Source organism: Staurois parvus, unplaced genomic scaffold (assembly GCF_062004578.1).
Source record: "Staurois parvus isolate SC_StPar_1 unplaced genomic scaffold, SC_StPar_1.0 ptg000285l, whole genome shotgun sequence".
Classification (NCBI taxonomy): domain Eukaryota; kingdom Metazoa; phylum Chordata; class Amphibia; order Anura; family Ranidae; genus Staurois; species Staurois parvus.
The window spans coordinates 1,745,133-1,772,116 of NW_028318081.1; the positions used below are offsets into that span (position 1 = coordinate 1,745,133).

The window sequence follows — 26,984 nt, forward strand, 5'->3', positions numbered from 1 at the left end:
ACCAATGACGGGGCACAATTCCTCTCACTGATACAAAGGCTGGCCCCTTGAAGGACAGTAAACTGGCTCTTTGTTTAGAAAGTTTGGAGACCCATGTTCTAGACAAAAATACATAAGTGACAGTGATGGGTGACACGCACAAGGCTATAGTGAGTATGGGCACTAAGGCACCAAGTCTGCCACTCCTATAACTATCCACCAGTAAAGCCCTTTACAGTGATACTGCCAATGAACAATCTTTCACATAAAAGAGCATAGCTAAGTCATTGCTCTTCAGAATGGTAAAACATTTGTCATGCAGGTTAAAAAAATTCAGGCAAAATATTATTACAATAAAGACATAATTCTAGTGAGCATTTTTCATTTTATTGCCATATGTCAAATCATAAACAGATGAGTAGCCACAATATCTAAAGATCTTCGACAACCTCCGGTTTGCCTTTTATGAGATGTTTCTTCTGAGGTCCCTGTAAGAAAGGAATATATTATATGTTTCTCCAAAAACCTCATGGCATAGTAACCCCAGAACAACCCAGATAGTCATTATATCAGGGGATGTCTTTGTTGTCCACTAGTCTCACAGGTCCATATTAGAGGAAGGTGTCTGCATTGGGCGCTACGTGTTGAAGAACATTTGTATATCAGGGCTGAAGTCCAAAAGCTTTGTGTAAAATCAAGGACATAAACACATCTAAAAATGTTATAGAAGGGGTAGACAAGATGTGAGAAAGCTTAGATAATGAAATGTTTTAAAGAAAACCCCTTTTTGGCAAATAAAGCAAATTCAACACTTGAATCCACTCTCTTCATCATGAATAAGGTTTTTATTAAGTGACAGATCTGCCCTAAAAGGGACCAGTCAGGAATGGGCATTTTTAGGAAACTGAATCCCCTTAAAGTGTACATAGCAATAAACTTTGTAAAGTGTATAAATCTCTCTAGCATTTATGAATCAATAGCCAAAACTATTTTTTAGTTTTGGATAGGGTATGGTTAAAGCGCCTGACTGGTTATTGTTTGCTGCCTGTGTACCATTTCCCTTGACTTCTTGTCCCAGAGATACAAGAGGAAGTTAGTATAAATCTTCCAAAATGGGGAGAATGTCCCTCATAGACAGTTGTCCCTAGAAAAAGTGTTTAAAAAAAAATTCTTCTTAAATTTTGTTCTGGGGGCAACTCTAAGATTTTGGATTCCCCTCAATGACAGTGGTCTTTGGGACAAATACAGGGGTCAGTCTCCCCAGTAGGGAATAAGACAGCAATAAAAACTTGACATGGTATCTAACCCTTCTCCAATCTATCCAAAACTTTTAATACAAAGGTTTCTCGTTCAGATACACTTTAAATTCCTCACACAATCTGTACAGTTTACTTTAGGTCTACCAACAGTTATGTAGGGCAAGGGCCTGCCTGATTGAACAGTTTAACTAGCTTCTCTTATTACATAGTTTTGGTAAATCTAAAGTTGACTGGAAAAAGATTGTACGGCTATGAAAATCACGAGGGAAAGAAGTCCCAATCCTTTTTTAAATTGTGTCGTATGGATTGGCATGGTGCTGCGGCACCATGTGGTTTGGCACGCTTACAATCGTGCACTAGAAGCAATACAGGGAGGAGCTATACCTGCACATCTGACAAAGATAAGTGCAATTTTGGATGAGTTGGGAAAGCTCATGATTTTGTTCCTGTTGCCGATTTCCACTAATGTGAACCTGGCCGTATAGTTTGATGTTTATCATCAATATTTTACAAATAAACATTTATGACAAGGGGCCTTTATAATACTTTTAGGAGCAAGCTAGGTTTTCTAATTAGAAGCTCACCACCACATGTAGACCTGCTAACTGCATTTGCAACATGAAAATGAAGGCACCCCATCTGTGCTCAGGGGTCTACGATAGATCTCAGGATTTGGAAAAATTCATAGACCCTTGGGACTGCTGTTTATATATCTGTTACAACAGCATTTAACATACCATGAAAGCTCTCTTCTCCTGGTCTGTCTGGAAACATCCATGGCCAAACTTCGATGTAGTGTCAATGAATTTCAGCTCAATAGGCTCCAGGGCACGACGACTGGTGTGAACCAACAGAGACTATCCCCAAGAAAGAGAGAGTTAGATATGAAGAACCCAAGAAAGCTAGTTATAGACAAAAAGAACCAAAAAAAAGAGAGAGAGTTATAGACATGAAGAATCCAAAGAAAGAACGCGAGAGTTATAGACATGAAGAACCCAAAGATAGAAAGAGAGAGTTATAGACATGAAGAACCCAAAGATAGAAAGAGAGAGTTATAGACATGATGAACCCAAAGAAAGAGAGAGAGTTATAGACATGAAGAACCCAAAGAAAGAAAGAAAGAGTTATAGACATGAAGAACCCAAAGAAAGAGAGAGTTATAGACATGAAGAACCCAAAGATAGAAAGAGAGAGTTATAGACATGAAGAACCCAAAGAAAGAAAGAAAGAGTTATAGACATGAAGAACCCAAAGAAAGAGAGAGAGTTATAGACATGAAGAACCCAAAGAAAGAAAGAGAGAGTTATAGACATGAAGAACCCAAAGAAAGAGAGAGTTATAGACATGAAGGTTTCTATGAATTCCTAATTGTGAACAAAAAGTACTTTCCTTTAGCTTTCCTTAAATTCATTAAAATTCCAATGATAAGGACACATGCAAAACATTACCAAACCAAATTATTATTTTAAGTAAACACGTACATCTGTATTCCCACAGATAAACATACAATGCTCCCAAGCTACCTCATGTAAGCCAAGGCAACTAAATTGCTTGGTCTCTGGCTACCAGGAGCATTTTGGGTTCCTTCCATCACAGACTGAAGAGTGGCTATTATTCTCAGTCTGAAACCCAACCTAGGAGAATTGCAGTACAATAAAAAGATCAGCCAGGCACCATCGGGAGGCAGAGCCATCAATGGCAATGAGAATATATGACTACCTCCATGTACATATATATCTGCAACTAAACTGAAATAAGGTTTGGGAAACATCAATACACATTCATATGAAAAAGGTATGCACCATATCGTTTAAAATGTGTGGATACCTGTCTATCACGCCTATATGAGTGCCTTGGACTTCCTATTCCAAAGCCATGACCATTTGTCTTCCTCAATGCAGCTATAACAGATCCCACTTTTCTGGCAAGGCTTTCTACTAGGTTTTGCAGTGTGTCTGTGTGAATTTTTGCCCATTCAGCCAAAAAAAACATTTGTGAGGTTAGGTAGTGATGTTGGATGAGAAGAACTGGTTTGCAATAGCCGTTCCAACTCATCCCAAAGGTGTTCAGTAGGGTTGAGGTCAGGCTTTTGTGCAGGACACTCATATTCCTCCAGATCAAACTCATTAAACCCTGTCTTTATGGAGCAGGCTTTAGTAACGGCACAGTCATGTTGGAACAGAAAACTCTTACCATAAGGCTGGAAGTGCACAATTGTCTAATGTTTCCTTATATGCTGTAGAATTAACAATGTCCTTCACTGGAAGCATGATCTTAAAGTGTTACTAAACCCACAACAGTAAAATCAGTCTGTATATGCAGTAAAGAATGCTTGTTATACTCACTGTGGAACCTAAGGGGTTAATCTTCTGCATTGTGTAAAACAGGCTGTTTGATCCTGACTTCTCTGATCCCCCCCCCTCTTCTACTGTCTCCAATCTATCTGCTAGAGCCCTAGGAGTTACTCTGCACATGCTCAGTTTGGTGTGTATTGCTAGAGTGTTTTTTTTTTCTTTGGGAGGGTACATGTGATCAGCACAAGGCCAATCACTGCTGTCTGAACAGAGGATCAGGGGTCATGCACCCTCAAAGGACAGTCAGAGGAGAATGAAAACTCCTCCTGCAAGATTAACCAGTGCTTGGCCGGACACTACTAGAAGCTGCAAGACTGCTATATACCGCTGATGAGAAAAGGTATTTAGCAGTTTATATTTACTATAATAATTGCATTTCCATGTTCTGTGTACTGTGGGAGACCAGATATAGTGAATGCAGGGTCCTGGGTTTAGTACACTTTAATCATTTGAAGAGGTGACTGCATGCTTTCGGCCATGTTTTTAAAGTGATCTTTTTTCATGCATACAGCATATCTTAAATATATACATAGAGAGTATAGATAGATAGATAGATAGATAGATAGATAGATAGATGATAGATAGATAGATAGATAGATAGATAGATAGACACACCATATATATATATATATATATATATATATATATATATATACGAAGCACAGTCACAGAAGATCAACTCACCTTCCTAAGTGTGAGCACTCTCTTCTTGCTTCCCACCACACAACCTTTAAGCATGATAAAGTCATTATTGACTTGGCCGTAATGTGGGAAACCTCCCTGGGGAAAAAAGTGAGACATGTTACAAGCACCTATATTACCCACATAAAGTGTAGGCAGCCATTTTATCCTATGGGTTCACTCTGAATGTGTGATAATGCAGTTTAAAAACCACAAAGAGCTTTTAAAACAAAGTTTTAATACGCAAATTACATTTTAAAGGCCATCAAAATGGACAAGCCAAGTGCTAAATGCACACAAGTGGATTATTCATGTTTTCTTAAACTGTTTTAAAAGGAACCCAACAGCTGCTGTTGCTGACTTGTTTACAAAGGTGCGCGGTTCAGGGCAATCATCCTCATCCTGATTTTACCATTTGGTAAGTCAATGGCCCTGTTCTGGTCACCGCAGGACAAGAAATAAAGGGAGCAGTAGTCACTGTGACAGGACCAAGAATAGAAAAAATAACTAAGTTCATGTCTTCTCCAGCCCTTAGGCTCCATGCGTTTTAATAATGCTGGAAATGTTCGCTGTGTAAAGTCACGTTAAAAATGTGAGTTTTTCAGCTTTCTTTAGTGTCTTTGCATTAGCGTTTAGTGGCATTTTGCCGCGTTTAGCTGCATTTTTCCATGTTTGTGTTTTTAAATGTGTTTTTTTCTGCAAAAAAAATTTTTGTCAAAAAAAGTCCAAACACGCCGGTTTGCAGCGTTTTACCGTGTTTTTCAGTGTTAAGAGTGTTTTTACAACTAAAAAAATGCTCTAGAAACCCACTAGTTCTGGGGGTTTTTTCAGCCAAAAAACGCTGATTACAGTCTGTGTGCATGGACACATAGGATAACATGCTGGGGGGTTTACTAGCTGTAGAAAAAAAACATCAAAAGCCAAAAACAGCCGCTGAAAAAATGGCCCATGTGCATGACGATTATCATCAGTGTTTTTGTATCTCTGCATATGTCTTACTTACAACATGTACAAAATGCCACCACAGTATCGTCAAAAAATGTAATACAGGCAAATATGCCATTTGTTAGGTTGTATTTTCTGTAATACTGTGAGGGCATCTGAAAATATGAGAAGGAAATATGCAGAGATGCAAAAAAAAATGTGCTATTATTGTCCAAAAAAGCTTTTAAATGGTACGTACCATTTTAATATTTTTACTGAATCAATACAAATGGAAACATTTTATATTCATACACATAGGCATCTTTAATGTGCATGTACAAGCAAAAAGTAGAGACGGGTCAAATTTCCTTTTCAGTTGGTTTTTGCCACCTGTGTGCCATTGGGGAAATTTACCTTGATTTCCTGTCCCAGAGACACAAGCAGGAGGAGGAGTTTGCCTTTTAGACAGTTGTCCTTGGAACTGGTGTTCCAATTGGACGATTTCTCTCTACCACTTGTTCTAGGGAGAACTCCAAATTTCTGGACTTCCATTCCTGGTCACCAGTACAAGTAGATGGGTGAATCTCCCCAATGGGGAGATAGACAGCAATAAGAATTTGACACAGGCTCTAATCCTTCCCGACCAGGGGCGGACTGACCATTTGGAAACTTGGGCACTGCCCGAGGGCCCGGGGTCAGTAGGGGGCCCCATGAGATGCCCCTGGTACCTTTTTCATAGGCTTTTTTGAGTTTGTACAAAGACACAGGGGCCCCATGATCCTTTATTGCCCGGGGGCCCCATGAGTTGTCAGTCCGCCCCTGTTCCCGACTCTATCCGAACTAAAAAAAGATACACTTTAAAGAAATTTTATTTTTGTTCTTTAACCACTTGCTGCCTGCCCACAGTAAATTTACTGCTGGTGGGTAGCAGCTCCAAGCTAAGCGATGTACTGGTACCTTGCTCAGCCCATGTGCATTGGCGCAGCGGCGGACACAATGGATCACAGTGCTTGGTACCCGGCTGTTGGGGCCGGCTTCCACTTGTGACAGCTTGCTTACTGTGGTGATGCTGTGATTGACCACAGCTATAACATGATGCCTGGCACCTTGTACCATGTGATTATCAGTGGCCAATCATAGCATCACAAAAGTATGCAAGCTGTCATAAATGAAAGCTATTCATAGCAATTAAAACTATTGCTTATAACAGTGATCATCAATACGGGCTCATGTACACTGCAGCTGATAAACTCACGTTCAGGAGCTTTTCTGCATTTTTTTCAGCAGCCCCTGAACTCTCCCTAATGTTTTCCTATGTGTCCATGTACACATCATCGTTTACAGTCATTTACATTTTTTTTTAACGCACCAAACTTGCGTTCAGGAGTAGATTTTATCAGTGTTTCAAACGCCAAACGCTTGTAAAAGCGTGTAAACACAGCTAACTGCGTTTATAAGCGTTTGTGTTTAGAAGCGTTTTTTAACTGTTCCATATCCAGATGCTGTCCAGAGCCCTTTTTCATCATCAGAAATGCATGCAAAATGTTTTCCATGTACTCAAATGGACTTGGTACACCAGCGTAGTCAGTTTCAGGTTTTGCGTGAAGGAAAAAAATGTTAGAACGTGCCGCATTATGCTCATGATGGGATCCATAGTGAATACAACCAGAAAAGACAGGTCATCTCAACACATACTACTCTCTCTGCTTCTGCTCTCTCTATTTCTCTCAAAATGTCTGAAATAGTTAATTTTTGCTATTTTCAGTGCTTTCTGGGCATTTTGGAAGGTCTCCTGAGGTTATCATTAAAAAAACACTTCTAAACGCAAACGCACATAAACGCGGTATGCAAACGCGGCTTTAACCTACGTTTTCCAGCAGTCAGTTTCAATCATTCAGAAGAGTTTTCCAAACGTCCCGTATACATGGAGCCTAACAGTGTACAAAAAAATCCCTGATCACCCACCCAAACAAACTGTGGTAACACTGAACTACTATGATGACAGTATGCAAAAAAAATGTATCAGAGAAAAAAGAATGTTAAAAAAATATAGTTAAAAAATTTAATAAAAAATCATTTAAAATCACACCCATTTGGGCTAAACCGTATCCTGTTGGAGAACTGAGATTCCCCTGGCTAAATAGAGAGAGATGAAAGTTCTGCATATTTAAAACAGCATTTAAATAATCAAGTGCAAGAAAAGCTAAAAGGAACAGATGAGTCCCGGCTTGTCATGTGACCACTTGGCTGGGGTGTACAGTTCATACCAATGGTGTAATGGACTTGTCTGTGAGGTCATACTGCGTTGCTGCATTGTTCTTCACGACTTTTCCATCCTGCAGATGTATTCCCCGGCCAATGCGATAAATCTATGGGAAGAAGAGGGAGCATTGTTACAATGGATGGGCACTGCTTGTAGTATCTGCGCTGATCTCCAGAGAGCTGAGACTGCCCTCTAGTGACTGTGTGAGGTACCCAGCATGCATTATTGCAATGTGATACTCATCACAGTACCTCAGTATCAGTGATAATGCCTATATAAAGACGCTGCCCAATGTGATGTCATCTTATATCAGAAAGATCATTTGGCACATTTGTTAGGTAATCTTTTCTGATAGTTTTTCATTTCTACTTGCCATTGTACAGATACATTATATAAAGTCAACTCTAGCCATTCGACTTTTCAGTGAAAGGATTTAGATGATTTATGAGCTTTCGTGTCAGTTCAACATGAAATAAAGAAAAAAAAAAAGGAAAAAAAGAACTGTTAAAAGAAGAAATGAAATGAGACTGTGAAGAGGAGAAGAGAAAGGTGAAGAGGATAGGAGTTGCAGAGGAGAGGACAGGAGGAGAGGAGAGGAGGAGTGGAGAGGGGAAGACAGGAGGAGTGGAGAGGAGAGGACAGGAGGAGTGGAGAGGAGAGGACAGGAGGAGTGGAGAGGAGAGGACAGGAGGAGTGAAGTGGAGAGGACAGGAGGAGTGGAGAGGAGAGATGAAGACAGGAGGAGTGGAGAGAAGAGGAGAGGACAGGAGGAGAGGAGAGGAGAGGAAAGGAGAGGACAGGAGAGGAGAGGACAGGAGGAGTGGAGAGGAGAGATGAAGACAGGAGGAGTGGAGAGAAGAGGAGAGGACAGGAGGAGAGGAGAGGAAAGGAGAGGACAGGAGAGGAGAGGTGAAGACAGGAGGAGTGGACAGGAAAGGAGAAGAGAGGACATGAGGAGAGGAGAGGAGAGGAAAGGAGAGGACAGGAGAGGAGAGGACAGGAGGAGTGGAGAGGAGAGGATGGGAGGAGTTGAGAGAAGAGAAGGGGGTAGAGAGATGAGAAGAAAAGAGAGAGAGTGAAATAGGAGAAGATATAAAAAGAGAGGAAGAAAATTGTAAAAGGGAGAAAGGATAGGTGAGAAGAAAAATGTGAAGAGTAGAGAAGAAAGGACGATAGGACAGGATAAGATAGGAGTAGTGAGCTGAGAAGAAAAAAAGAGAATAGGAAGGGATAGGAAAATGTAGAATAGATGGGAGAACGTGAAAGGAAATGAAAAAGGAGAGGAGATGAGGTAAGAGAAAAGGGAAGGAAAGGAGAACAGACTTGAGAGAAGAAAAGTATAGCATGGAGAGGAGAAAGAAGAGAAGTTAAAGAAGAGAAGAGAATGCGGGAAGAGAAGAGAATGCGGGAAGAGAAGTGAAGAGAATGCGGGAAGAGAGAAGAGAAGAGAATGTGGGAAGAGAAGAGTAGAGAATGCGGGAAGAGAAGAGAATGTGGGAAGAGAAGAGTAGAGAATGCGGGAAGAGAAGAGAATGTGGGAAGAGAAGGAATGAGAAGAGAATGCAGGAAGAGAAGAGAATGCAGGAAGAGAAGAGAATGCAGGAAGAGAAGAAATGAGAAGAGAAGAGAATGTGGGAAGAGAAGAGAATGTGGGAAGAGAAGAGAATGCGAGAAGAGAAGAGGAGAGGAGAGAAGAGAAGGGAAGAGGAGAGGTGAGAAGAGAATGTGGGAAGAGAAGAGAATGCGGGAAGAGAAGAGAATGCGAGAAGAGAAGAGGAAAGGAGAGAAGAGAAGGGAAGAGGAGAGGTGAGAAGAAAAGAGAGAGAGGAGAGGAAAGATGAGAGAAGAAGTTGGAAGAGGAGAGGAGAGGAGAAAGAATAGTAAGTACAATACAAAAAATGAGAGCATAGGAGAAGGGAGGACATGAAAAGAGATAAGAGGGAAGGAGATTGGAGGCAAAAGAAAACTTAAAAGAAAGCACAGGTAAGAAGTAAATATAAGAGCGGAAGACAGTGATGGAAGTAGTCAGAGGAAGAGCAATAGATAGAGAGATAGATAAAAAGGGTGTGACTAGAAGGTGAGGAATAGAGAGAGAAGACAGAGATCTCAGGTACCTTCTTGTTGATCTCTGTGCGGTGGTGATATCCCTTTTGCCCAGCTCGGGCTATAGTATATGCCACTCTAGCGGGATGCCAGGCTCCAATACAAGCCACCTTGCGAAGCCCCTTGTGCGTTTTACGGGGTAACTTCTTAGTGTGCCAGCGTGATGTTACACCTGTCACAAGATGAATATAGAAAGTCTTTACTGCCTGTCCTCTGAAAGAATGTTGCCAATTATGTCTGAATTAGACTCCTCAAGTCCTCTAAATGATTAATCAGGTTCTTCCTGCCCATCGCCTCCCCTCTATCAGGTTTCTAGAAACCCTTCATTTCCAAATAAAGCAATCATTCTAAAGGTACAGTACAGTGAGTTCCCCTGAGTCTGGCATTGTACTGTCACCTTTCATTCCTTTTCCCTTGGTGACTCCGATAACATCAATCATTTCATCCTGAGAGAAGACCGTGTTCACTGGGATATGTTTCTCCAGCTTCTCATGTGCCCAGTCCACCTTCTCCGCCACAGTGCCACCATTAAGTTGGATCTCCATCACATGGGCCTTTTTTTGTCGCATGGGGAGGAGCTTCATCTGCATGGAGGGGACAGAGAGATCATTGACTAGACAGAATTACAAAGCATTTGTAGGCAACACTTCAAACCAATTAAAGAACAGCTTTTACTAGCCAGGAAACTCCGCAGCTATGCTAAAGTCATACAATCCAGTTCCTTTATCCTCCAAGTTTACAGAACCCATTGCAGCCAGATCCAGGAAACTCTTCCACGGGCAGGGACGGACTGACCATTTGGAAACTCAGACACTGCCCCAGGGCCCAGGGTCAGTAGGGGGCCCCATGAGATGCCCCTGGTACCTTTTTCATAGGCTTTTTTGAGTTTGGGCAAGGACACAGGGGCCCCATGATCCCCTATTGCCCGGGGGCCCCATTAGTTGTCAATCTGCCCCTGCCCACGGGCTTCTAGGAAGAACTGAAACCAGCTTGTTTAGGATTCTGTACTGTACTTCATCCTCCCCTCCCTAAAATGTAAACAATCAGCCTACAATGGGCTGAATTGGGGATGCTTGGGCTAAACAGTAACAGCTTTTGGTACTGGTGTCAATGAGTGGGCAGCCAGACCAGAGAGTCTAATAGCATGTAGATTCGAAAAAAAAAGCCATGTGGGAACCCATATGGAAAAAGATATATTTGAAATATATTTTAAAAATATTCTTCCCAAATACATTGACATATATTTGAAATGCTACAATTTTGGCCATATTCAATATATTTCAAAATCCCTGCTCAGGGATTCACCCAGATCACCTGGATTAGGAGAATCTAGGGTCTTTGGTGGTACAACTAGAGACACTGCCTAGCTCTACAAGAAGAGGATATTGCTGTAAAAACTTGTATATAGTTCCAGGAAGTTGTCCTCGGTTTCACAGTTCCATTGGGCATCCCATACACCCCTTACCCTATCCCAGTTCAAATCCCCTAATAAAACTTCAAACAAAGCCCAAGGACTGGTTACTGTCTCCTGGATTCAAGTTAATGTGGAAATGTGTGTTGCCTGGCTGTGCAGGACCATAGGGGTCCCAAAACGTCAGCAACTCCTAAGGGAGTAGTGCTACATATTCATTGGATCCGGTGGATTAGAAAAATGTTGCAGTTTTTTCGGAAGATTGCTATATATACGATATATTATTGAATCAGACAGATTTGACTCAGAAAGATTCAATATTTTCAGATACTAGTCCAACCCACCAAGAGAAATGACACGAGCTGATTGGACAATATTGACTGGCGTCATGTGCAATTAATGAATGGAACGAAATTCAGACCATTTGTTATCCGAAATTCAAACTATTGAACAAATTTGAACATTGAATTCATTTCCCCATGGGCCTGAACTACTATCGCATCTGTGATGTGATGTCATCCAAATTAAATGAATGAAACAAATGAAATTGTTAATTTTGTTATAAATTTGTTTTCGGATTCGTTGATATTAATTTTTGTGTCCATTCAGAGGCTCGGATACATCCCAATCTCCAAAAAATAACATTGTCCCCAAAAAAAACAAATCAAAACAAAATGAACGGCACAGGTCTACTCATTAGGGGGCACCCTGTTTGTCAGGAACTGACCTGAGTTTAGTTAGTGGCTTGGACAAGCAGTTATTTTGTTAGTTGGATGCCATCCCATATGGAAGAAAAATATATGTGAAATATATTTTTTAATTATTCTTCCCAAATTCGTCACATATTTCAAATACTACAATTTTGGCCATATTCAATATATTTCAAAATATATTTAAATATATATATATATATATATATATATATATATATATATATATATATATATATATTTAAATATATATATACTGCATGTTGAAAATGGTTTTTACTACAAAATATATGAAAAATATTTTTAAAAATACATTTCAAATATACTGTATGTCTTTAAAAATACAAATCTACATTTTTGGAATACAAATATATGTAAAAATGTATGTTAAAATTACTTTTTTTCATGTTAAAAAAATCTGAAAAATACATTTAAAAATATTTATTTTTAAAAAATCTATTTTTTTTAAATATATTTTTCAGATTTTTTTAACATATAAAAAAGTAATATTAACATATATATTTACATATATTTGTAAATGCATTCCAAAAATGTAGATTTGTATTTTGCAGTATATTTCAAATGTATTTTTAAAAATAATTTTCATATATTTTGTAATAAAAACTTCAAAAATTTCAACATGCAGTATGTGTATATATATATATATATATATATAGAGAGAGAGAGAGAGAGAGAGATTTTTAAATATATTGAATATGGCCAAAATTGTAGTATTTGAAATATATGGCAATATATTTGGGAAGAAAATTTTAAAATATATTTCCAATAATGAGTAGACTTGTTCCGTTCATTTTGTTTTGATTCGGGTTTTTTTGGATGAAAATGTTATTTTTTTGGACGTTGGAATGTGTCCGAACTTCTGAATGGACACAAAAATGAATGTCAATGAATCCGAAAAAAAGTTATAAAGAAATTAACAATTGCATTTGTTTAATCAATTTCATTTGGATGGCATCACATCACAGATGTGATAGTAGTTCAGGCCCATGGGGAAATGAATTCAATTTTCAAATTCGTTCAATAGTTTGAATTTCGGATAACAAATGGATCTGAATTTCGTTCCATTCATTAATACATACAGTATATTTGGAACGTATTTTTAAAATTACTTTTCATATATTTTGTAATAAAAAGACATTTCAACAAGCAAAATATATATATTTATATATATATATTTTTTTTTTTTTTTATTGAAATATATTTTGAAATATATTGAATATGGCCAAAATTGTAGCATTTCAAATATATGTCAATATATTTGGGAAGAATATTTTTAAAATATATTTCAAATATATTTTTCTTCCATATGGGTATTAAAGTTACTTACCTGTCCGTTTGCTTTTGTACAATGAGCTGTACGCGCAGCTCAGTAATGCCAAATCTGACTGAACTCCAGCGCATGCGCGGGAGTAATGTCATCTTCGCCTGGATCGAGACCAAGAACGATGTCAGCTGCTGGGAGGGGAGCTCCAGGACACCGCATCTCTGGAGTCGAGGGGAGTATAGTATTTATTGAAATATATTTTGAAATATATTGAATATGGCTAGAATTGTAGCATTTCAAATATATGTCAATAGATTTGTTAAGAATATTTTTAAAATATATTCTTCTTCTATGTGGGAAGCCTCTTCCTGATTGCTATCCAAGCACTGCCGCTCCAGCGAGGTAGTCCCACCCCATCCTTGGGCCTGGGATCCCTCCAGCCATTCACCTGTGTTACCAGAGCTGCCCTGGACTTCACTGAAATGGGTTCTATTATGAGGATAAGTGCAAGTAGCTGTATTCTGTACTGTTTTATGGAGGTTCTGATCTCCTGTCTTCCGTGTTCCCTCACCTGGGTGTGAACGATGACTCGGATAACCTTGCAATATTTCTTCATGGCTGCAAAGTCTTTTTCCAGCTGCTTTTTGCCTCCCTCATCCTGCCATTTCTTGCAGTACTTGGTAAAAGCCTTCTTTTTACTTTTATACCTGCAGGAGAAAGACGGCTCAATGTGGATATCTGCAAAGCAAGCCAGCAGCGTAATGACTATCTACATCAGAAAAAGAAGCATCTATATCCCTGACTTTCACTGTCCCGTAATAGGTTGGGTCTGGGTTCAGGATGAGCTGGGCTCAGAGGAAGTGGGTTGAAGGATGCTGGTTTAGCAGCAGAAAAAAATACTGAAGGAAAAATATCCAGATCAACAGTGAATACTGTGGCAAAAACTGGTTCTGTATTTTATCTTTTAACCACCTCCCGTCTGGCCACTGTATATAAACGGCCGGTGGCAGTGCAGGGGCAGGTTGCCGTTCAAAAAACGGTGCTCGCCATTTTGGATTGTACTTGCTCCCTGGGCACTGATCACTGTACAGGACTTCTGTATGAGGTCCCAATCATGTGATCACTGATTGGCCAATCAGTGATCACATGAATAGGTGTAAGCAAGATGTCACTTCTGACATCATTGCTTACTACGTGTGAAATCTGTGAATGATCTCAGAGATCACATGGTACAGGGCTATTCACAACAGCCTTGTACCATGTGACAAGCTGTGACCAATCACAGCTCTCACAGTATTTCTCAATGGCTGCAAGAATGCAGCCAGACAGAAGAAGAAATTATTGCTTTTACAGCCTTTTTGGGTGTAAAAGCAATCAGTGTAAAAAAAAAAAAAAAAAAAATCTTCATCACACCCCACAAGCAGTACAGGGTCACTATAGTGACACTGTGCTGCTAGGGTGACAGTATGTTTAAAAACAAAATTATAAATAATAATATAAAAAAATAAAATAAAAGTGTAAAAGAAAATTTTTGGAAAAATTATAATTTTTGGTTATAAACTAATTTTTTTTTTTTCTAAAAAGATAAGTGAATATATTTTGGCCAAGATTTATGAAGACAGATTATTTATTTGCAAAGTTTTATAAGAAAAACACTTTTTTTTTCAAAATGTTTGGACTTTTTCTGTCTCAAAAAAGCTAAAATATTCATATGGGTACAGTGTTGCATGACCACGCAATTGTCATACAAAATGTGATAGCGCTGAAAGCTGAAAATTGGCCTGGACAGGAAGGGGGTGAAAGTGTCCGGACTGGAAGTGATTAATAGGCTATTATTTTTATCTGGAGTTCTGCTTTAACCATTAGGAGTCCTTTTTCTTCATCTCTTTCAGCAGTGACCAATGCCCAGATGAAGGGGGCATTAAAAAGGTCCAAAAATGTATTAGATGTTATCATATGAGGAAATAAACATCTTTGGACTCTTAACAAATAGGAGGTTTTGGATCCTTGGGGGGTTTCTGCTTTGTTTGATTACCATTTCTGTTATTCTGTTTATTATGGGATCTGTTTATCCACGTTCAGGGTCGGACTGACCATTTGGAAACTCTGGCACCGCCCGAGGGCCCGGGGTCAGTAGGGGGCCCTATGAGATGCCTCTGGTACCTTTTTCATAGGCTTTTTTGAGTTTGGGCAAGGACACAGGGGCCCCATGATCCCCTATTGCCCGGGGGCCCCATGAGTTGTCAGTCCGCCCCTGTCCACGTTGTTCCATTTACGTGTAATCCTGCTGTTGCAGTAATGTCATTGTGGATTCTGTAAGTACTGTTCCATTTTCTTTATTATCTTGACAATAAAAGTTGTTGGGATTTAAAAAAAAAATACAAATAGGAGTTTATTTATAAAATAAAAAAAAACAATTTGTTTGATCGTGACAGCATTTGCAAAGCTGTAGCAACTAATCCCCATAAAACATCAAATGTGTTTATTTCCTGTGATCATCAGCTCTATCTAGTGGTCATAATATGGTACTTTCCTGAAATACTTCAATCAGGAAAATACCCCATAACCGTTCTCATTTGTTGCTGCTGTGCAGTGTGGTAGCGTGTGAATCACAGTACTTGCCAAACAGAATAACAACCTTTGGCAGTAAAACAATAATAAACATATTCTACCCATAAAGGTCTCACCAGTTCCTATAGAAGCGTCTTTTGCATTCATCACTGATGTGCTCAGCAAATATGGTCTTCAGACTTCGCAATCCTCGAGGAGTCTCCACGTATCCCACAATGCCAACCACAACCAGTGGGGGCGTCTCAACGATGGTAACCGCTTCCACTTCTTCCCGCTTGGAAATCTCTGATTGAAATATAAAAAGGGGACTTTTTTGTTTAGAGTATTCTTTTAGACAGATATTAATTCTGATGGGTCTAAAAGAAGGAAATTAATTCTCATCCTCCTGAAGCATATCTAAACACAACCTGACCCCTTTGAGCCCCATCCCCACCACGCTAAAAATTCCAGCTACATAACGCATGCGCAACATGAATGGGATTAGCTCACAGTCATTAAGCCCATGTAAAACAAATTATTCAGCGCGATGCATTATTTAAATATTTTTTATTATTTATTTTAAATATTTATGGAATTTACCGTATATAGCACTGACAATTTACGCAGCACTCTACATATTGTATATACCAACGGCCAGGGGCGGACTGACAACTCACGGGGCCCCCGGGCAATAGAGGATCATGGGGCCCCTGTGTCCTTGCTCAAACTCAAAAAAACCTACGAAAAAGGTACCAGGGGCATCTCATGGGGCCCCCTACTGACCCCGGGCCCTCGGGCAGTGCCTGAGTTTCCAAATGGTCAGTCCGCCCCTGCCAACAGTATATATTTATATTATAAGGGGGAACAGGTTCAACTGGCATTAGCAACAGTAAACCGCGTACAAGACAGGGACACCCCGGGACAGTCCAAGTAGGTTTGTCCTGCACTTTTATTCCACAAGGTAGTAAGCAGTTTTTAATGCAGGAGCGCTTTGCACAGCAAATCCATCCCATATGGAAGAAAAATATATTTGAAATGTATTTTAAAAATATTCTTCCCAAATATATTGACATATATTTGAAATACTACAATTTTGGCCATATTCAATATATTTCAAAATATACTTCAATAAATATATATATATACTGCATGTTGAAATGTGTTTTTATTACAAAATATATGAAAAATACATTTCAAATATACTGCATGTCTTTAAAAATACAAATCTAAATTTTTGGAATGCATTTACAAATATATGTAAAAATATATATTAAAATTACTATTTGTTAAAAAAAATCTGGAGTATATCTAACCACCTCCCGTCCTGCCGTTGTATATAAACGGCCGGACGGTGGCACTGCAGGGTCGGGTGGCTGTTTATAAACGGCCTCCCCGCTCCCTGCTTGTGCACGCTCCCTGGGAGTGCACAGCACCGCAATCCATTGTCCGCTGTGTCCTCCGGAAACAGTGGAACACTGATCGTTATACGGGACCTCTGTGTGAAGTCCCGATCATGTGATCACTGATTGGCCAATCAGTGATCACATGCAGAGTAGTAAGCAAGATGTCACTTCTGACATCATTGCTTACTATGTGTGACATCTGTGAATGATCACAGAGATCACATGGTACAAGGCTATTCACAACAGCCTTGTACCATGTGACAAGCTGTGACCAATCACAGCTCACACAGTTTTTCTTAATGGCTGCAAGAATGCAGCCAGAGAGAAGGAGAAATGATTGCTTCTTACAGCCTTTATGGGTGTAAAAGCAATCAGTGTAAAAGAAAAAAAAAAATCTTCATCACCCCCCATAATTAGTACAGTGTCACCATGGTTTGAATTGTTCAATAGTTTGAATTTTGGATAACAAATGGATCTGAATTTCGTTTCATTCTTTAATTGCACATGACGCCAGTCAATATTGTCCAATCAGCTTGTGTCATTTTTCTTGGTGGGTTGGACAAGTATCCAAAAATATTGAATCCTTCTGAGTCAAATCTGTCTGATTCAATAATATATTGAATATATAGCAATCTCCTGGAAAAACTGCAACATTTTTCTAATCCACCGGGTCCAATGAATATGTAGCACTACCCCCTTAGGAGTTGCTGACGTTTTGGGTCCCCCTATGGTCCTGCACAGCCAGGCAACACACATTTCCACATTAACTTGAATCCAGGAGACAGTAACCAGTCCTTGAGCTTTGTTTGAAGTTTTATTAGGGGATTTGAACTGGGATAGGGTAAGGGGTGTACGGGATGCCCAATGGAACTGTGAAACCGAGGACAACTTCCTGGAACTATATACAAGTTTTTACAGCAATATCCTCTTTTTGGAGAGCTAGGCAGTGTCTCTAGTTGTACCACCAAAGACCCTAGATTCTCCTAATCCAGGCGATCTGGGTGAATCCCTGAGCAGGGAATCCAGTGCCTGACACTTTAAAAGAAGACAGTCCCAGGTAGAAAGCTAATCTTGTTTCCACCAGTGCCCTTATCTGGCCCAGGGGGTGCAGGTCTACTCACTTAGTCCTTCTCCTGTGTTGCTGGTGGGTCAGTGGCTGCTACCAGGCATTCTAGCTGGGCCGCTCCTTCCCTGCGACACAGGTGGTCCTCTGTCTAAGGGCCAATGAAGTCCCAAGTCTTCCTCCTTCCAAACTTCTTGCCTGGAGGTGACTCCCTCTCTGTCTGGGCCCCCTCCCAGGCTCCTGCTCTCCAGCATCACTTTCTCATCTTCCACCCAAACTCTCCTCCTGCTGAACAGGATCAGTTACTTAAAGTCTGTCCTGGCCTCTTGCCAAGCTTCCTGTTGGGGATTGGCCAGGATCCTCTAAGAGTACAGACCATCCTCTCCTCACTTCCACTCACTGCTTCTAGATCTTTCCCCAAAGTTCTAGAGCAGGGGGAAATCCCAGAGAGTTGGTCTGCAGTGCCTCTCAGCTCTGACCCAAATTTGACCGTGCTAGCTATCCCACCCAGGCTGCTACTCACCCCTCTTGACTAACCATTAGACTTTAGCTCCCCCTAGCTAACTAGGAGGGTGCCACAAATACATGAAATGAAGGCTGAATATTTCTACGTATGAGTTCCTCAAAAAACAAATCAGCAACAACACGTATACCTTTTTAGTTCTTTTGACAGCAGTCAGGCTTTTCACCCAGCAGCAGGCTCTGAGAATAGAGCAAAAGAGCGCTGAGTATTAGTCAGCTCACATGTAGACTGCTTCTACAAACATTTGTGAAAGATGGGTCGCTCTCAGGAGCTCAATGAATTCAAGCGTGGTACCGCGATAGGTTGCCTCCTGTGGAATAAGTCCATCTGTGAATCTGTAAGATTTCCTACTACGGTCAACTGTTAGTGGTAATATAACAAAGTGAAAGCAACTGTGTACAACAGCAACTCAGCCACGAGGTGGTAGGCCACGTAAAATGACAGAGCGGGGTCAGCGCATGTTGTGGCGCACAGTGCGCAGAAGTTACCAACTGTCTGCAGAGTCAATAGCTAAAGACCTCCAAACTTGGTGTGGCCTTCAGATTAGCACAACAACAGTGTGTAGAGAGCTTCATGGACTGGGTTTCCATGGCCGAGCAGCTGCATCCAAGCCTTACATCACCAAGTGCAATGCGAAGTGTTGGAAGCAGGATGTAAAGCACGCCGCCACTGGACTCCGGAGCAGTGCAGACGTGTTCTCTGGAGTGACCAATCACGCTTCTCTGTCTGGCAATCTGATGGACGTGTCTGGGTTTGGCAGTTGCCAGGAGAACGGTACTTGCCTGACTGCAATGTGCCAAGTGTAAAGTTTAGTGGAGGGGGGATAATGGTTTGGGGTTGTTTTTCAGGGGTTGGGCTTGGCCCCTTAGTTCCAGTGAAGGGAACTCTTAAGGCGTCAGCATACCAAGACATTTTGGACAATTTCATGCTCCCAACATTGTGGGAAGTTTGGGGATGGCCCCTTCCTGTTCCAACATGACTGCGCACCAGTGCACAAAGCAAGGTCCATAAAGACATGGGTGAGCCAGTTTGGGGTGGAGGAACTTGACTGGCCTGACCTCAACCCGATAGAACACCTTTGGGATGAATTAGAGCGGAGGCTGATGGGCCAGGACTTCTCGGCCAACATCAGTGCCTGACCTCACAAATGTGCTTCTGGAAGAATGGTCAAACATTTCCATAGACACCCTCCTAAACCTTGTGGATGGCCTTCCCAGAAGAGTTGAAGCTGTTATAGCTGCAAAGGGTGGGCCAACTCAATATTGAACCCTACGGACTAAGACACTGGGATTCCATTAAAGTTCATGTGCGTGTAAAGGCAGGCTGACCAATACTTTTAACAATATAGTGTGCATATATATATACAGTATATATACAGTGTATATATATATATATATATATGTGTGTGTGTGTGGACAGCTGAGATTAAATTAAAATTAGGGCTAAAGCTCTTTTGGCCCTACTTCTCCTTCTTGATCATAGGAGTGCACTTAGTTCTGCACTCCTGTGACCCTTTTTCAGCCAGACTGTTGGCTGACGTCACTGAGGCAGTCCAGGTCTTGAAGAGATCCTAACTTTAAAGTCAAGGTCCACCCAGATACCTACACTGGCAGCTGGTTTTTCTTCTCAGTAAGCCGCTATTAGCTTGAGCCAGCTGCTCCCTCCCCTTCCACAGCCCAATGCTCAGGTGAGTACTGGAGGGGCAGAGCAGAGTGCAAGTGATGGCTGGTCATTGGCTTTCTGCTCACTGAAGACTGAGAACCAGGCAATCAGTGGTCTTTGATCTAACAGTTCTGGATCTCAGATGTAGGATCAGATCAATGCTGCATCCACCTAGGTGAGTATGACGGTTTGTTTTTTTGCATTCCTGAACTTCTCTTTTAGTAATGAGGTTTGGCTAACAGATAAGATGTGGACTTTGGAATAGAGGCTTTATCCCACTCAAACCTCTATAAAAGCCTCCAGGCTCCAGGACTCGGACCAGATTCTGAGAAAACAGAGAATTTTTTTCCACAACACCCATAACTTATGAAGCCCTTCACCATGTGTAGGGGAAAAAACTCAGTGACCCGTACATATACTGTATATTTACCTGTATATATATATATATATATATATATATATATATATATATATATATATATACAGAGAGAGAGAGAGAGGGGGGGATTGAGAGACAGAGAACGAAAGAGTATAAAGCCTAACAACAACCAATTTTTTTTAAAGAGCTAAAGTGATTTTGCCATTTTAGAAAATACATCCAGATGATCTTTTTTGCAATAGAAGAGATAGCATACTCACCTCTCCAGAAGCCATTGTCTCCTGCTTTCCCTCTGTTTCATCAGGGTCTTTGGCGTTCATTGTTTCAGGAGTGTCAGATACCTGTTTCCCCCACCCATAAGCAATTATTTTTTCCTCAGACCCCTACATCACACTAAGTTCTGTAGTGACATAGGAGTCATAGCAAGGACCTACAGTAGGTCAAGGAGGACATAGACAACCAACATTCCTGGAAGTGTCGAAGGAGGCTAAACAAAGGCAAGGTGGGAAGCACGGGCCATGAAAGAGGTGAGCATACTACTTTGTTTGTGTAAGAAAAATAATTTGGATATTTTGAGGGTTACTCTGTGAACCAATGTGGAGATTTTCTCCCACTTTCTCTCCCATTGACACCAAACAGGGAATGGGTAGACAGATTTCCCGTCACTACTTGTTGTGGAAGGAAGTGAAGGGAAATCTCCACAATGGGAACAAAAACAGCTGTAAAGTCCTAATAGAGGTTCCAAATCCTTCCCAATTTGTCCAAGACAAAATAAAATGAAATGGCATTTAAAAACATAAGGTTGCACAAAACCAGTACAGCTTACTTTAAGATTTCATAATGTTTTTCACTGTACTCATATTTCCTTTAAAAACTGCTTTTGACCAGCAAAGTAATGTCTTACACATTTGGGTTTATTTGTCTTTCAATTTCACTCACTCAGTCCTGTCCTGTGGACCTCGCGCAGCGTATGGGTCATTCCGGCCTTGTATCCCAGGAAAGCTGTCAGGTGAACTGGTTTAGTTGGGTCATCCTTGGGCCAGGTCTTCACTTTACCACGATGGCGCTTGCTGCGCTTGTGAGGAAGAAACCCCAGGTGGCCATGACGAGGGGCTGAGAACTTACGATGAGACTGCAAAGGGCAATTAACAGGTTGTCAGTGTTGTAATCCAGTAGCTTCTCTTCTATAAGTGTTCTGGCAGGGTGATAGGTCACTTGAGTAAGGATCAGGTGCGGACTGACCATTTGGAAACTTGGGCACTGCCCAAGGGCCCAGGGTCAGTAGGGGGCCCCATGAGATGCCCCTGGTACCTTTTTCATAGGCTTTTTGAGTTTGGGCAAGGACACAGGGGCCCTATGGTCCCCTATTGCCTGGGGGCCCCATGAGTTGTCAGTCCACCCCTGGTAAGGATCAATGCATATCAGAAGGAAGGGGATCTGTCTAATCTCCCAGGAGCCCTGTAATATAACTTCTGGTTATGGCACACCCACCTCCCTCATCCAGCTAGGCAGAACTTCCAATGGAACCATCTCCAAGCCCACCCACTGTCAAGTGTGATAGTGATCCTCCTAAAGTGTATATCCAGCCAATACGTTTTCTGATTTTTAGATAAAGTAGGAAGGGGTTAGAGCCCTGTTCTCCTCACTTCTTGTCTTGCAGACATTTTCCAACAGATGGGAAAAAAGATTTTAGAAGAACAAGGGAAGGCTAGAAGCTCTGCATTTCTGTCTGTATCCTTGTTGTTTTTCACTGTACTTATATTTCCTTTTAAAAACTGCTTTTGAACCACGTGACCAGCAAAATAATGTCTTACACATTCAGATTTTATTTGTTTTTCAATTTCACTAACTCAGTCCTGGCCTGTGGAACTTGCGCAGCGTATAGGTCGTGTATCCCTGCCCACTGCTTCCCTTTCAAGGGCATGGTCCCTTCCCCAGGATCCATTGTGGGTTAAGGGTCCCAGGGATGCAGGTTTTCAATTTATTCATTTATTTTTCTAGGGAGAGCAGAAGAAACCAACTGTTGCAAAGGCAGCCATACAGGGGATCAGTTCTAATAATTACCCCCCACACACGCGCTGTGCTGATCACCCTCCCTGCCCACATCTGATTCGCTCAGCTACCTAGGCCCCCCCAGCTGGCCTGGCCCTGTACAGGAGGACTGGTGGTACCCCCTTATCCACGGCCCTGATTCTGCCTGTCCAGTGCAGTGCAGCAGTAGCTGTTAGTGCACCACTCCCTTAAAAATGCACCACAGCGGACATATTGCTTTGTTACTTTAGAAAAGGTCATGTGCTTTTTCCATCCATTGTGTCGCATTGTGCTTGCGTGTGCGCTCATGCATCGCTTATGTGTAAATGGACCCTTATTCTAAATGATCTAAACTCCCAATATTGAACATATACAGTACGTGAAGTCCAATGATTAGGGGAAATAAAAGGTTCCTCTGTACGGGGTTTCTCTGAAGGCTTTGTTTGACGTTGAAGGCAACAGGTGGCTGGACAACTTTCACATAAATTGTCCATGTTCTCCAAGGCTTTCTAGTAATGACACTGAGCTCCGCATAGAGTACCAGTGAATGTGCAAACTGAACCACTTGCTTCCTTGAAGTCGCCGTCCTGCAGAAATACCATCTGATATTGCGGACACATGACCCACCAAGGACCACGTAAACACCGGGCCCCTCATAAACAATCTGTCATCTTACAATGTTTCCTCACCCGTTTCAAACCGATCATTCAAGCCAACAATTTTTTTATTGGTTTCAAGAAAGTGGTGTACAAAACATAGTCTCCGGGGCACTGCCCATGCTGCCATCTTTGGTGTGCTGTTATTTCCTACAAAATTTTTACCTGGTATTTCCTACAAACAACAGGAAGTGAGGAGAAGTCTCCCTCTAACAGGGAGTCAAAACCTTATCTAATCCTTCTCTACTCTATCCAAACCTAGAAAAATGTTGTTGGGAGGCTGCACTTATGCTGTCATTTGAAATTTTACATCTCAACTACCGAAAGGGCCAAGATAAACCAATGGGTTTTCAATACTTTTAAAGCAAAGCTTGATCCAAAAATAACACAATAAAATGAATAGCTCATTAAAAGCTAAAATAACAAAATCAGATTTTGCTCCAATGTTCACCTTCAATTCAGTGATTTCTTCACAGGCCTTTTTTTTAGCCACTAGATGTCCTCTGTCTGATTGTCAGTATCATTCAACTTATTTATGCTGAGCCCAGGTCACCCATGACCTGCCCCCACCTGTGGCTGGACAGTCAAAGACGAAGCATCACAGGGATGCTCTGTCAATCTGCTCTCTCCTCCTATCAGCATGCTTCTTGTAAGCACATTCATTGATTGGTGGCGTGTACTGCTTATTCATCTCCCAGCCTGAGCTCTGCTGTACAGGCCAAATGCAGGTACTAATACTGCTTGTATTTTAAGAATACATTTAAAGTAAATTTATGGTCACAGAATGCACTTTCATTTTATAACATCAGCATTGTAACAATACAAACAAAAGTCATTTTTTTGTCAATCCAATATAAGCTTACTTGAAAAATCTGCTTTCATTTTGTGAGTTCTGCCTGTCTTCAGGCTGTCTGCCCCCGCAACGTTCTGGATTCCCTGCATGCTTTGCAGCTTTTCCCTGCTGTCTACTTTCCATTTCTAAGGACTACATATCCCATGGTGCCTTGCTGCCTTCAAGCTGTGATCCCTGTACTGACCCCGCCTCCTGACACTCCTCCTCTCAGCACCTCTGTAGTTCAGAAGGCAGACTCTGTGAAATGTGTGACACAGCAGTGCCTATTCATAGGGCATAGAAGGGGCGGACTGACCATTTGGAAACTTGGGCACTGCCCGAGGGCCGGGGTCAGTAGGGGGCCCCATGAGATGCCCCTGGTACCTTTTCATAGGCTTTTTTGAGTTTGGGTAAGGACACAGGGGCCCCATGAGCTGTCACTCTGCCCCTGGGGCATAGTGAGTTTGTATCATAGAATTCAAGGAAGTAAATGTGTAGGGATCATCACTAAGAAAGTTTACAAACTTCAAGATTGTTGGGATTAACCGCTTAAGAACTGCCTTATAGTAGATATACTGCTAGAGGGCGGCACCCGTGCGTAAAATCACTTATATATACGTGATTTTGCATTTCCAGGTAGGGGATGCGCATGAGCTACCCACGCCGCCATTCGTGGCCATGGATCTCAATCACTGGGTCCGGTAAATACCCGTCGGCCCAGTGATTACCGAGCATCTCCGACGGGGAGGAAGATTGTTTACAAACAATCTTCCTCCCAGTCAGCTTGAGCACACTGCACAGCACAGCCATCCCGATCAGTGTGCTTACAGTGAAGAACACACACCCCCCCCTAGTAAAACACTCCCAGCGCACAGTTAACCCTTTGATCGCCCCTCACATTAACCCCTTCCTGCCCAGTGCCATTAGTACAGTGTCAGTGCTTTTTTTTTTAGCACTGATCACTGTATTGGTGTCACTGGAGATGTCAGTTACACCAAGTTAGTTCCCCCCAGTGTCAGAATGCCCACCGCAGTCCCGCTAAAAGTCACTGATTGCCGCCATTACTAGCGAGGGCCCTACTGACCCCGGGCCCCATGAAATGCCCCTGATACCTTTTTTTTAGGCTTTTTTGGGTGTGCTTTGAGTGTGGGCAAGGACATATGGGCCCCATGATCCCCTATTGCCCGGGGGCCCCATGAGTTGTCAGTCCGCCCCTGATCGGAAACCATGCGGTTTGGTGCAGCGCAATTTGCAAAAGTAGTGTTTGGGCTGTCAAAACATGAGCGCGTATACAAACACAGGAATTCCAGGGTGAACTGGCCTTCAATGATGACAGAGCTGCATTATTTGTATCACCATTTTTTTCTTGGTGTCAGGAAAACTTGTCAGAAGAGACTCATGCTGATGGCAGAGAAATGAGGCAGTAGAGAAAAATGACTTAAAGGGAGATTTACTAAAACTGGAGCACTCAGAATCTGGTGCAGCTGTGCATGGCAGCCAATCAGCTTCAGCTTGTTCAGTTGGGCTGCCCAAACATTATACAAGTTTCTTATACAATTTTCCTTTAGATTTAACAAAAATCATATAATATTAGGTCCAGGAGCGGACTGACAACTAATGGTGCCCACGGGCAATAGGAAATCATGGGGCCCCTGTGTCCTCGCCCACACTCAAACCACACCCAAAAAAGACTATGAAATGTAGCAGGGGAATCTCATGGGGCCCCCTACTGACCCCGGGCCCTCAGGTAGTGCCCGAATGCCTAAATGGTCAGTCCACCCCTGATGAGGTCAAACCTAAACAACACATTCAATTGTATCCAATTAGGCAGGCCCTTGAACTACATAGTTGAAGGTAAATCTAAAGTAAATTGGACAGAAAATTGTATGGCCAGCCTTAAGCGTCAGCAATAAAACCTGGAAGCTGATTGGTTTCTATGCAGAGCTGCACCAGATTTTACACTCTCCAGTTTTACTTAAAACAAAAAAAAAAATCTTAGTGCTCTGGACTGACAAGTACACACTACAGAGGGATGTGCTTTGTTCATATTCCATGGCTGAGATTTACAATCACTTTAAATAAATTCCAGGTATGTGAACCAGTAACCCATTCATATTTAGCCAATCACAAGAAAGAACCATGGGCTTCTACATTTCCCGACCTTGTATATGTATAATGCATGTGTTCCCAGTTTTTAATAGATAATAAAGAAACCCCACAGAATACAAAAAAGGAGAATTGGATGGACAAGTGTGTTCTTTTCAACATGACTAAATATGTAACAATGTAAAAATTCAGTTTCAATGCAGGAAATGAGGAATTCTATTGAGCTCCTGGTTGTTCTTAGAAAAACTTCACCTGAGTTTTCTCCGGGAAATCTCAGACAGTTGTCAGCGGCCGGTACAGAAGGTAAACCCCCTTTAAGCCCAGACTAAAAGCAACCACTTATAAAGCAAAAGACTTCATCTGGCACAAAGGTACAGCTACAAGAGGCAGGCTTGGACCCACTTATCCCCGCTATGTCCTATGCTTCAGATTAAAATGAATTTCCAGAGGCAGACATACAGACCATAGGACTTGTCCCGGAGCTGGCTGCTGCAGGAAAGAGGGTAGTGCCAAGTGCTGATCCAAACCTGATACTTAAGAATTCGGAGGCACAAATTTAGCCCTCCTATGCTTCTATATCCATGTCGGAGAAGGGAGGGGGTGCCGGGAAGGTGTGATATTAATCAGACCATCCTATGAAGGGGAGGAGGGGGGTCAGCTGTCAGACTTGATTTACACCCCAGGGAACGGTAACCCAGAAAAGGTGGCACCATTCACACAGAGGCGTCCATTGTACGGGATCAGTTGTCATCTTATCACCCAGTTCAATGGGGGAATCAACTGTCTTCTCAATGATCTTTTTATAGTTAC

General features: G+C 41.6%; 1 protein-coding gene across 1 annotated transcript; it reads right to left on the reverse strand.

Moving 5' to 3' along the window:
- Window positions 1–344: 344 nt before the first annotated feature.
- RPL3L (ribosomal protein L3 like) lies at window positions 345–26,791 on the reverse strand. Its single transcript, XM_089682116.1, has 10 exons — window positions 26,638–26,791; window positions 21,489–21,681; window positions 15,657–15,825; window positions 13,541–13,676; window positions 9,961–10,147; window positions 9,575–9,735; window positions 7,465–7,566; window positions 4,277–4,372; window positions 1,976–2,095; window positions 345–467 (listed from the first exon to the last, which is right to left on the reverse strand). Exons 1-10 carry the CDS (start codon window positions 26,638–26,640, stop codon window positions 411–413), a joined length of 1,224 nt encoding a protein of 407 aa, XP_089538242.1. The 5' UTR covers window positions 26,641–26,791; the 3' UTR covers window positions 345–410.
- Between the last annotated feature and the right edge of the window lie 193 nt (window positions 26,792–26,984).